Below are 13,015 nucleotides of genomic sequence, written 5' to 3' on the forward strand. Positions count from 1 at the left end.
GCCTTCTGGTGTCCCATTGTCTACTGATATCCCATTGTCTACTGATATCCCATTGCCTTCTAGTATCCCACTGCCTTCTGATAGCCCATTGCCTACTGATATCCCAGTGCCTTCTGTTATCTCATTGTCTTCTGATATCCCATAATCTTCTCACATCCTATTGCCATCCCGCAGTACACTGCCTTCTGGTGTCCCATTGTCTACTGATATCCCATTGTCTACTGATATCCCATTGCCTTCTAGTATCCCATTGCCTTCTGATAGCCCATTGCCTACTGATATCCCATTGCCTTCTGTTATCTCATTGTCTTCTGATATCCCATAATCTTCTCACATCCTATTGCCTTCCCGCAGTCCACTGCCTTCTGGTGTCCCATTGTCTACTGGTGTCCCATTGTCTACTGATATCCCCGCAGTCCACTGCCTTCTGGTGTCCCATTGTCTACTGATATCCCATTGTCTACTGATATCCCATTGCCTTCTAGTATCCCATTGCCTTCTGATAGCCCATTGCCTACTGATATCCCATTGCCTTCTGTTATCTCATTGTCTTCTGATATCCCATAATCTTCTCACATCCTATTGCCTTCCCGCAGTCCACCGCCCACACCGTGTCCCATTGTCTTTTTGGTAACTTCAGGGTTCTGGAAATAAAATTATATAATATATATTTCATGTAAATTTGTTCCAGATCTAGTTATATTAGCCAACGATGGATCAGTATCTGATTTTACTATATGATTATTTAATTGTTATTATTGAATTATTTTAGACGATTCAGAGTCTACAATAGTAAATAGTAATGTTGTATATACGTTTTACTAAAGGGAGGAAATTCTCTGCAATTCTATTTGACCACTGAGGGTCCAATTTTTGATAGTAGTTTAAAACAGTATCTAATCGACTAGAGAGATACAAGGGCCAATTCGTCATAAGCCTTCGGAGTACTGTAATTCGAAGCATTGCACGGAGGTACAATAAGTATTTCTTAATTAAAGAGAATATCCACTCACCCACAACTCTCCTTCTTCCCACTCCAATATATTCCTTCTCTTCCCCTGTAATGCCCTCTAATTCTTCCTCCTCAATGGCTGTTTTATCCCTTCTTCTATAATCTTCTTCGTTGTTCTCTTCCATCCCATCGTATCGCTACTCTCTCCAGTATTGCAAGCACTTGGTACGGCCCACGCATAAGTATCGCATTACTTTCTAGTATTTCATTGCCTTCTTATAGCTTTCTGGTATCTCACTTCTCTCTTGTATCATTTTTGATAATCCAGAGGCTTCTTGTCACCTATTGCTTTACCTTGTATCTCATTGCTCTATCTTGTATCCCAGTGCTTTATCTCATAGCTGTATCCTGTTGCTTTATCTTGTATCCCAGTGCTTTATCTCATAGCTGTATCCTGTTGCTTTATCTTGTATCCCATTGCTTTATCTCATAGCTGTATCCTGTTGCTTTATCTTGTATCCCAGTGCTTTATCTCATAGCTGTATCCTGTTGCTTTATCTTGTATCCCAGTGCTTTATCTCATAGCTGTATCCTGTTGCTTTATCTTGTATCCCATTGCTTTGTATGATTTCCCATAGTTTACCCCTGTATTCTGTTGAATTAACTTGTCATCTGATTTAAAACAGATCAAAAATTTGTTCCGGTTTTATTAGCTTTTTACCTTAGCCACTTCAGTTAGGGTCTAAAGACGCCGCTCTTGAACATCCGTTTGATGACACCACCAGCCAATAAAATTCCTACTCTCTCCAACGCTGAGATTTTGTGACGCAATCTAATGGTGCATTTCAATAAACATTAGACACTGACTGCATAAACACATAGCTTTATCTTGTGTCTCATTTTTTCTTATCTCATATCTTTATCGTGTTTCCCATCAGTTTATCTTGTATCTCATTGCTGTATATTGTATCCCATCGCTTATTTTTGTATCTCATTGTTGTATCTTGTATCCCATTGCTGTATCTTGTATCCCATTGCTTTATCTTGCATTCCATTGTTTTTTGGTCTGCCATTGCCTTCTAGTATCCCATTGTCTTGTGGTATCCTATTGTCTTCTCGCATCCAAGTATATTATCGCATCCCGTGTTTATCGTCCATTGCATCTTTCGATTTCGAAATCGCTGTTCTTGCAAAAATTGTCCTCATTGTACACTGTATAGCAATATTCTTCTTTATTAGCTTAAATCTTGGGCGGGGAAGTGTCGTGTCGCGTTGCAGCTTACTACTTTCGTTTTATCTTTTAGGTCAACTCATGAAAAGAAGTTATACCCTATCCTCCAGCCCCAATATGTCTGCACAACTGCGACTATATTGTCGAAGTCTGGGTGTCCTGGACCAAGAGTTCCACCCTTTAAGACTTTGTCATCCAGTCTTTTGTAATTTTGACCAATCATAATCTTTGTTTGAGAAATAAACACGACCATGCTGTCATACATGCGGTCACGGCGTGATCGGAGTTGCATCATCACAATACCGGTTTTTATGTGAATTAAAATTTCAGGTACCGGTTTATAAGGGAATTGTGATACGAATTTCATCATTTGTACGATTAGCAGTGTACGTGAACAGTTACTAGTAACAAGCTTAAGGTATGATTTTACTGTCTTTCTTGTTTTAAACCATGATTGTCCATCTGGTGAATATGAAACGCGTCGTCTGCTATATAGTACGATATAATAATATAATACCTTCAGTGTTAAAATAATGCTCAATACATCAATTGAATAGATCGCACAGCGTGAAACTCTGAGTAACAATGTAATTTAGGTTCTGTTTTAATATTTCTATATATTTCTTATCGTATATTGTCGGCGTATTTAAATTAAAAAAAATTGGTCACTATTCAAATTTTGAATTAAGAATGTAGAATAGTTGAATCATAATTAAATTAAGAATAACATGTGTTAATGTTGCTGACAAAATTTCCCTCATTACACACAACTTGACGTTATCCGTCTTCATTGGTCGAAATCAGGTGCAGAGAAAGACGTAAAACACTTTATTTCGTGAACTAAATTTTAGGTTTTATTTCAACGAAGCGACATAGCGCCCAATTCTTACAATGAAATATATTATATAATTCGGATTTCAAAATTGCCTTCATTGCACACTTCATGACGTTATCACAATCAGGCGTAGAAAAGTAGGACGTATAACATTTTATTTACTAAATCATATGTTTTGTTATAATGAGGCGACGTTTCACCAAATTGGTATATAAAATATAAATGTGGATTTTGTAGCCTATTTATTTTACAGTGTTTATCACAATATTTACGTTTTCTCTATAGATTTATGGGTCATATCCTAGGGCTATTTATTACTACCGGTTTAGGGTTATTGTCTTCTCTATTGTCATATGGTGGAGGGTTTAAACTTGTCAACCACCTAACAAATGCCATCGTCTACCCAATAAAACTTAACGAGAACATTGTTCAATAGAAAATCACTTTTTAATTCATTCCAAATTTACATTTCATTTGTATGTTAGTAAACCCTCCACATAGGTCACGGGCTGACATAGTAAAAGTGTCAAATAGTGAATTGTGTATGCTAGTAGCTAACAATATAACAGGCAGTGGCGACGTTAGCCTCTCAAGACCGGGGTACAAATAATGGACTGACTTAATGAGGGAGATGGGGGGACAACCTTTCTGTCGAGACTGAATTCAGAAAGCGATAACTTTGTTGAAGCGACATAATAGCAAGTCTTTCACGGTGTGGAAAGGGTTCGTTCTGACATATATTTTGGGCCAAAAACGTATACATTTTTTTTTAAAAATTTGTTCAAAATATAACGGGGGTACAATTTCTTCTTGGTGTCCACTGTACACCCATTGACTCTGCCACGGATGATAGGTCTTGATTTCCCGTTCGTCATTAGCCAAATAAAGCCTCCGCCATATTTTACACTTGCGTCGCCCGCTTACAATAACCCATACAGGTACAGAAAAATATCCTAAGTAGTACGTAGGACGTAAAACATTCAAAGTAGGGCGTAGGACGCAAAACATTTAAAGTAGTACGTAGGACGTAAAACATCCAAATTAGGACACAGGCCGTAAAACATTTAAAGTGGGACGTAGGACGTAAAACATCCAAAGTAGGACGTAGGAAATAAATAATTCAAAGTATAACGTTAGACGTTAAACTAGGACATAGGACGTGGAGCATCCAAAGTAGGACAAAGGACGTAACCATCCAAAGTAGGACGTAGAACATCCAAAGTAGTATGTAGGACGCAAAACATGAAAAGTAGTACGTCGGATGTAAACCATCAAAAGTAGTACGTAGGATGTAAACCATCAAAAGTAGTGCGTAGGATGTAAAACATCAAAAATATAGGACGTAGGACGTAGAACATCCAAAGTAGGACATATGACGTAAAACATCCAAAGTAGTACGTAGGAAGTAAATCCTTCAAAGTAGGACTTAGGACGTAAATCATCCAAAGTAGTAAGTAGGACGTAAAACATCCAAAGTAAGGGCATAGGACATAAAACATCCAAAGTAAGGGCATAGGACATAAAACATCCAAAGTAGAACATAGGACATAAAACATCCAAAGTAGGACATAAAACATCCAAAGTAGGACATAGGACATAAAACATCCAAAGTAGGACGTAAAAAATTCAAAGTAGGACGTAGGACGCAAAACATTTAAAATAGTACGTAGGACGTAAAACATCCAAAGTAGTATGTAGGACGTAAAAAATTCATAGTAGTACAAAGGAAATAAAACATCCAAAGTAGGACATAAAACATTCAAAGTAGAACTTAAAACATTCAAAGTAGTAGGTAGGACGTAAAGCATTCAAAGTGGGACGTAGGACGCAAAACATTTAAAGTATGACGTAGGGATTAAAACTTCCCAAGTAAGACATAGGACGTAAAACATCCAAAGTAGTATGTAGGACATTAAGACATTCAAAGTAGGACATAGGACATGGAACATCAAAAGTGGGACATATGACATAAAACATATAAAGTAAGACGTAAAACATTCAAATTAGGACGTAGGACACAAAACATTTAAAATAGTACGTAGGACGTAAAACATCCAAAGTAGTACGTAGGACATAAAACACCCAAAGTATTGCGTTGGACGTAAAACATCCAAAGTAGTACGTAGGACGTAAAACATTCAAAGTGGTACGTAGGAGGCAAAACATCCAAAGTAGTACATAGGACGTAGAACAGCCAAAGTAGGGCGTGGGACGTAAAGCATTCAAAGAAGTACATAGGACGTGAAACATCCATAGTAGTACATATGACGTAGAACATCCAAAGTAGTACGTAGGACACAAAACATCAAAAGTAGTACCTAGGACGCAAAACATCCAAAGTAGTACGTAGGACATAAAACATCCACTTTCAAAGTAGAGCGTAAAGAGGACGTAGGACGTAAAACATTCAAAGTAGAACGTAAAATATTCAAAGTAGAACGTAAAACATCAAGAGAAGGACGTGGGACGTAAACCATCAAAAGAAAGACGTGGGTTTCTTTTTTTTTTACTTTTTGTGTATCACTGATAATAATTATTTGCAGATATCGTGCCATTCCAATTTGCAGTCAGACATCTGTTGTTTTGCGATGTCTTTTGGTCTTTATTATATTGACATCATAAAACGCTTAGTGATTTGGAATTACAACAAACACAGTCATCTGACTGAAAATTGGTGCAAATTGATGCTATGTGTCCCTGATACACATACACATCAGAATTTAAGAAAACCACTTTACAGACCCATTTTAAAAAAAGCATCTTGTATCATTAATTTTTTTCTTTCCAGGGCAAAAATGTGTGGAATTTGGGCATTATTTGGTAGCGAGGATGACGTTTCCAGCCAGTGTAATGCTGTCCATAAAATCACCCACCGAGGACCCGATGCTTTCCGCATAGAAAACATCAACCATTTTAGAAACTGTTGTCTGGGCTTCCATCGTTTAGCTATTGTAGATGATATAAAAGGCATGCAGCCCATGAGACTGTACACATATCCTCATTTATATCTGATTTATAATGGAGAGATCTACAACCACGAATTGGTAAGATTAACGGTATTGTAAACAGAATTTAAAGGGGTTGTAAACAGGCCTTAAAATGATAGAGGTTGTAAAGAGGCCTTGGGTGATTGTAAAGAGACCTTAAAGCGGTTGTAAACAGGCCTTAAAAGGTTGTAAAGAGACACATTAAAGGCGTTTTAAACATACATTAAAGGGATTGTAAACAGGCCTAAATTGGTTGTAAACACATTTAAAAGGGGTTGTACAGAGGCCTTAAAAGGTTTGTAAAGGGGCGCCTTAAAGGGGTTGTAAACAGGCGTTAAAAATAAGTAGGATCAGCATTAGGTAAAAGGTATTTTACAGTGAATCTTCATTTAGTATCCATTTTGTTCCGCGAGATAATATTTAAAATTCACATTAAAATTCCCAATCGACTACCGCACTAGTCACCGTACCACGTTCATTCCATGATTAAATCGATAAAAGTCTTTTCCAGTAAATATCACCATTAGTTCATCAAAATAATATTTAAATTACAGCTGGAGAAAGATTTTGATTTGAACACCAGTACCACGTGTGATGGGGAACCAATCATCCATCTGTATGCTAAACTCGGAGCCGAGATGGCAGCCAGTCAACTTGATGGAGTGTTCGCCTTCTGTATCCTGGACACAGCTAATAGAAAAGTCATCCTGGGACGAGATACATTCGGTGTTCGTCCAATGTTTAAGTTATATGACGAAGCTACGGGATTCCTTGCTGTTTGTTCTGAAGCTAAAGGTAACAGATTAAATTACACAGTGTTGGCTTTCACCCTAAATTGACCTATCCTTGACCGTATCTGGCTACATGAATATCTCCTTTAACTTTCGAATTGTCTAAACGTCCATACTTCTATCTAACGCGGAGTTGAAATACAGCACGTTATCTCATCGCATCTCAACCCTTTTTGTGATCCTATGATTAGCCAAACTTAACATTCATCACGACGATCTGCGAATCAAATCAAATTCTATACTTTTCATGTAAATTATTGCCAGATCTAGTGAAATTAGACAACGATCGACTAAACTGTAGACCGTTTAGTCTAGAAATAGAAATGATTATTTAATCATTATTATTAATTATTTAATCTAGAGTCTACAATAGTAAATAGTAACGTTTTATATACGTTTTACTCAAGGGAGGGAACTCTTTGCAATTTTATTTGACCACTGCAGCGGCTTATGAAAATTGTTTTAATAACATTTTTGTTTCTAGTTAAGGTATCTCTTTGGTTGCACAGAGTTGGTCAAACGACCACCTGTAATTAGTCTTTGGAGTACTGTAATTCGAAGCATTGCACGGAGGTACATTAAGTACCTCTCAATTTAAGAGAAATTCCCGTATACCCCGTCTGTTCAATCAACTCTTCCTCAACTAAACCCCTTATGACGTTCCTTCCCCATTTATCTGTCTATTCTTCCTCCTTTTCTGCTCTGTAATCCCCCTCTGTCTATCTAAGATACCTTCTGTTCTCCCAAATTAGGACGACTGTATCATCATCTCCCGAATCCGTAAAATTCATATCCTAGTTTCTTCCCCTCAACTAAACTTCCCTCTTGTTACTGTAACACTCTACTAAACTTCCCTCTTGTTATTGCAACACTCTACTAAACTTCCCTCTTGTTATTGTTTCATTCTACTAAACTTCCCTCTTGTTACTGTAACACTCTACTAAACTTCCCTCTTGTTATTGCAACACTCTACTAAACTTCCCTCTTGTTATTGTTCCACTCTACTAGACTCCCCTATTTGTTATTGCAACACTCTACTAAACTTCCTTCTTGTTATTGTTTCATTCTACTAAACTTCCCTCTTGTTATTGCAACACTCTACTAAACTTCCCTCTTGTTATTGCAACACTGTACTAAACTTCCCTATTAGTATTGTAACACTCTACTAAACTTCCCTCTTGTTATTGTTTCATTCTACTAAACTTCCCTCTTGTTATTGTTTCATTCTACTAAACTTCCCTCTTGTTATTGCAACACTCTACTAAACTTCCCTCTTGTTATTGCAACACTCTACTAAACTTCCCTCTTGTTATTGCAACACTCTATTAAACTTCCCTCTTGTTATTGTACCACTCTACTAAACTTCCCTCTTGTTATTGCAACACTCTACTAAACTTCCTTCTTGTTATTGTTTCATTCTACTAAACTTCCCTCTTGTTATTGCAACACTCTACTAAACTTCCTTCTTGTTATTGTTTCATTCTACTAAACTTCCCTCTTGTTATTGCAACACTCTACTAAACTTCCCTCTTGTTATTGCAACACTCTATTAAACTTCCCTCTTGTTATTGCAACACTCTACTAAACTTCCCTCTTGTTATTGTTTCATTCTACTAAACTTCCCTCTTGTTATTGCAACACTCTATTAAACTTCCCTCTTGTTATTGTATCATTCTACTAAACTTCCCTCTACTTATTGCAACACTCTACTAAACTTCCCGCTTGTTATTGTTCCACTCTACTAAATTTCCCTCTTGTTATTGCAACACTCTATTAAACTTCCCTCTTGTTATTGCAACACTCTATTAAACTTCCCGCTTGTTATTGTTATTGTTCCCTCTACTTTATTCTCCATCTTGCTATTAGAACGGGACTGTAGTAGAAAACTTGTTAGATTGCAATGAAGATGATAAATGTCAGAAAAACCAAAACGAAGTTGTATTTTGATATTGATTAAATTGGTTCAAACAAAGTTGATGGTGCAGAAAATAAGGACGTAAAACTCCATTCATTTCGTTTCAACCAAAGTTGAGTTTCTTTTAAACTGTAGTCTGGAATGATTATACACTGTTATATTGTAGAGTTTAGTCTCAACTGATCCTCCAATAAATACATAATTGATTCGGCTTCAGGATCTTTGCTCAATGTCCTGGTATAACAAACTATTATAGGACGGAGTTCGTGATACTGAATGGTGAGGATGCGTTTTTCTGGAATATGAATTACTCTCTGTATTTCAGGTTTATTTGGACTATCTCACAGTTTAAACGATGCTAAAGCCAGTATTGAACCATTGTTACCTGGTCATGTTGAAGTGTATGATCTAGATCAAGATGGTAAAGCCAGGTTTATGGAGAGGAAGCGATTTCATAAGATAGGAGATCTACCTAAATATAGAACACTAGCACCACCAGTAGGTGATGAAGTCCTTGCCAACATCAGAAACTTGTTTGAAGCAGCCGTGAAGAAAAGGTTGATGTCCGAGCGAAGAATTGGCTGTCTACTTTCAGGTACACGTAGTTACCTATGATGCTGCTGTCGATTGACGATCAAAATCGTCGAAATGGCACCAAAACTTTTCCTCGAAGCAATCACCACCACCACAGAGTTGAGCCATTTTCAATTCAGCCCCAGTCTCGGAAAGCTAGCGCCGCCACTGGAAGTAACTCTTATAAACATCGTGCTTTTGAGATCTGAAAGTATTTTTTGATTTGACTTCTTGTTGCATTGATTAGAACACTAATTGCGCCATTCCAATTTCACGTCAGACATCTATGATTTATACGTCTTGAAAGCAAGTTATAGCCTTGTTAAAACATCCATCTTCAGCTTCTTAGTCTTTTCGGGGGTTGATTTGAGTTTTGAAATATATGTAAATAGTTTGCACGAAAATCGAATAAAATTAGAAATATCACTAAGGTTCGATTGGTCAATCAGTTGGATCCAATTCTCTCTTAATCTCTAGCTTGCCATAATATTTCACTTTTCAATGTTGTTTTATAGGTGGTTTAGACTCTAGTCTTGTAACAGCTTTATTAGTCAAAGATGCCAAAGAGCAGAAGTTACCCTACCCTATCCAGACGTTCGCCATTGGTATGGAAGGTAGTCCCGACTTACAAGCCGCTAAAACGGTAAGCAACTAGCTTTATCATATACCAAGAACCCGTTGTCAAGAAGATGTTAATTTAAAGGGATTGTACCGAGGTTTTTCTGAAATTTTTATGTGTATTGGGACACTCATAGCATCAACTTGTACCATTTGTTACTGTGACAAAAGTTGATATTAAAAGTCGATTATTAGAACTAATACGTCATTATACGCTAATTTTAAGTGACTGATTGAAAATTGGTTACGTCAAACAAGTGGTGGTCGTAGGTTTTAATAGGTCTGCTTGAAAATCTGGTGACCTTGAATAAGACATCTTTTCTAAACAAGTGACCCAGCTGTAAATGGGTACTGATAATCAGAGAAGGATCCAAAATGTTTGGGCAAAAATCAGCTGTTATCCTTGAATAATCTATGAATGTTTCTTGTCAATTTGTAGGTAGCCAACTATCTAGGAACAGATCACCATGAAGTTGTCTTCACACCGGAAGAAGGTGTACGAGCAATTGAAGATGTCATATATCATTTAGAAAGTTATGACATCACAACTATACGAGCATCAGTTGGTAAGTGAACCACCCCCTTCCCCGAAATCCAATGTTTTCAGTTCAAATCACACTCTTCTAAAATGAAAAGTTTCCTAATTACCACAAGCGTCTGATTGAAAATGCTACTAGTCTTCCCAATACATATTAAAAGTTTAGAAAACCTCTTTACATAACCCTTTAATAATACCAAATTAGCTTTAGAATAACAGAAATATAGGACCTTTTATAAAATTTTCTTTCTCTTCTTTTGCTGATTTCTGAATATTTCGATGTTTTTCCACGATATTTGGTATATTTTAGGAATGTATTTAATAAGTCAGTATATCAGTAAGAAGACGGATACAGTTGTGATATTATCTGGTGAAGGTTCTGATGAACTAGCTCAAGGTTATATATATTTCCACAAGGCACCTTCATCCGAGGAGGGGGACAGAGAGAGCAGACGACTACTAGAAGATCTTTATATGTATGATGTACTCCGGGGTGATAGGACTACCTCGGCTGCTGGGTAAGATATTTTAAAGTAATAAGACTTACTGGTATTAAAGAAAGAAAGGATAAGGATTACAATTAGATTCTACTAGCTCAGTGGCGTTTGTAGGAAAAATTAGCTCACCAGCTGGTCCTTGGTCAAACCTCTCGATACTGTTTTCAGGGATAACAACTGAGGTTCTCAATGAACATTTCTACCAACTGGTCCGTGACCAATTCCCTACAGATTACCCTTGTCCATTCAATATTTAATGCATTTAACAAATAAAACAATATTAGGACTCTCTGTAACATATGACGAGGATTGTTAATAGGTTTAGGAATAGTCTGTTGGCTATCAGTTTATTGAATACCTAGTTTAACTATGTGGACTCTCCGAAGAGGATGTCGAGTTGACAATCCCATGATTGGAAAATGGCTCAGTGATTGATATATCCTGTTTGTTTCAGATTAGAAATTCGGGTGCCATTTTTAGATCATCTGTTTACAAGTTATTATCTGTCTATTGCACCTGAACAACGTAAACCAATTAAAGGTAAGAATAATCCCCTTGTGTACAGTTAGTCCTGAAAGAAATAATTAACTATATTTTACAAGGATAACAACTTAGGTTCACGGTTAAGGATCCTTTCTACCAGCTGGTCCTTGGCCAAACTTCTTGGCATTGATCTTTTTCGGATTATTCGTACTCATTTACAGCTGGGTCTACTGGAGTTATGAGTGAAGATGACCTTTTTAAGGTCATTGGACTTTCACACGCCGATCAAGATCAGAACCCACAACGCTCTTACCGAACTTTACAATATTCAAGGGTATATGACTGTAAATGAGTTGGTATTGAAAGTCGACATCGGACCTTTGGTCGTAGAATCAGACTACTTACAGGGTGTTTTTTTTATATAAGAAAGTGTTTACTGTGATAAAGAATTTGTTTCAGCCCATTTTTAACAAACTGGTGTTCTTATTTCAGGTATAGAAAAATATCTTCTCCGTTCAGCATTCAGTGATACTGGTCTTCTACCCAATGATATTCTATGGAGGCCGAAAGAGGCCTTTAGTGATGGTGTGTCATCTAAAACTAAATCCTGGTTTAGTGTCATTCAGGATCATTGTGATCAACAAGTAAGGAATTTTCTATGATTATTTTTGATGGTTTTGGAATTTTAGCCTGTCTTCATTTCTAAACTATCGTTGATATTGTCATGGACAGTTTTGACCAATGACCTCATGAAATTGAAAATGGATACTTTCCTCGAAAACCTAACCAACATGAATTCTAGATTTAAAGAAATACTGTTATCTGATTGGATGATGAATTTCTCCAGATCAATTGATTCAGTTAAGTTTTCGAGAATAAGGCCTCAGTGATCGACAAGAGTATACAATCTTATGGATTTTTTTTCTGAATATTGAAACGGATTGCTGTTTTTTCAATTCTATCAACCGACAAAGCAACCCAAAAGGGACAGAACATTCGAAGGAAGGGGGCACTAACCTAGACCTGTTATGGTACAAATTGAACTCGTAATTTTCCTAAAATAAGTTAATCATGTCAACATTTTTCAACTTTATTTTTCAGGTGAACGAGGATGAACTGGAACAAGCAGCTACACTTTATCCATTCAACACACCAAAAACTAAAGAAGCATATTATTATAGAAAAATCTTCGAAAGTCGTTTCCCCAACAAATCAAAATGGATTCCCTATTTCTGGATGCCCAAATGGTGTGAAACATCCGATCCTTCAGCTCGTACCTTGAAACATTACAAATAAATTGTGTTGAATATATACTGCAAGCTCAAGCCCGAATCATTTACATATTCATCTTCTTTCGTTGAAAATGTTAATAAACCATTTCAAAATACTGATTAATTTTAATTATTTAATTGATGCAAGTTCGTCAGTGGTGTTTCTATGAAGGGGTCAGACTATTAGTTTGGACTAATCCTAAAGGTCTTAAATGCCTGGTACTGTAAGTAATCCTTGGTCAATCTGAACACTGTCGAGCTATTACGAATTTCATCTGATAACTTGACTTCAAAAGCCACCGTGTTACAGAAGCTTGTAAATGC

At 36.8% G+C, this 13,015-nt stretch overlaps 2 protein-coding genes across 2 annotated transcripts; one reads left to right on the forward strand and one right to left on the reverse strand.

The window, feature by feature from the left end:
• Positions 1 to 10: 10 nt before the first annotated feature.
• On the reverse strand, positions 11 to 528 carry LOTGIDRAFT_143640 (hypothetical protein; the record flags this gene model as incomplete). The annotated part of the gene is made up of 2 exons (XM_009054297.1): positions 11 to 110; positions 422 to 528. Coding segments are annotated over 2 exons (207 nt in total), but the record flags the coding sequence as incomplete, so codon positions are not given.
• Positions 529 to 2,469: 1,941 nt separating this feature from the next.
• Positions 2,470 to 12,810, forward strand: LOTGIDRAFT_201958 (hypothetical protein). Its single transcript, XM_009054298.1, has 10 exons — positions 2,470 to 2,601; positions 5,807 to 6,062; positions 6,560 to 6,800; positions 9,037 to 9,306; positions 9,800 to 9,927; positions 10,342 to 10,468; positions 10,751 to 10,958; positions 11,392 to 11,477; positions 11,913 to 12,064; positions 12,522 to 12,810. Exons 2-10 carry the CDS (start codon positions 5,814 to 5,816, stop codon positions 12,714 to 12,716), a joined length of 1,656 nt encoding a protein of 551 aa, XP_009052546.1. The 5' UTR covers positions 2,470 to 2,601; positions 5,807 to 5,813; the 3' UTR covers positions 12,717 to 12,810.
• The last annotated feature ends 205 nt before the right edge of the window (positions 12,811 to 13,015 follow it).

Source organism: Lottia gigantea, assembly GCF_000327385.1.
Source record: "Lottia gigantea unplaced genomic scaffold LOTGIsca_211, whole genome shotgun sequence".
Lineage (NCBI taxonomy): Eukaryota > Metazoa > Mollusca > Gastropoda > Lottiidae > Lottia > Lottia gigantea.

Bases quoted from the DNA above. Each gene is read 5' to 3' on its own strand.
- LOTGIDRAFT_201958 (XM_009054298.1), top strand. From the start codon at position 5,814: ATGTGTGGAATTTGGGCATTATTTGGTAGCGAGGATGACGTTTCCAGC. The intron at 6,801-9,036 runs GTAACAGATTAA...TCTGTATTTCAG, and splicing joins TGTTTGTTCTGAAGCTAAAG to GTTTATTTGGACTATCTCAC. The intron at 10,469-10,750 runs GTAAGTGAACCA...GGTATATTTTAG, and splicing joins AACTATACGAGCATCAGTTG to GAATGTATTTAATAAGTCAG.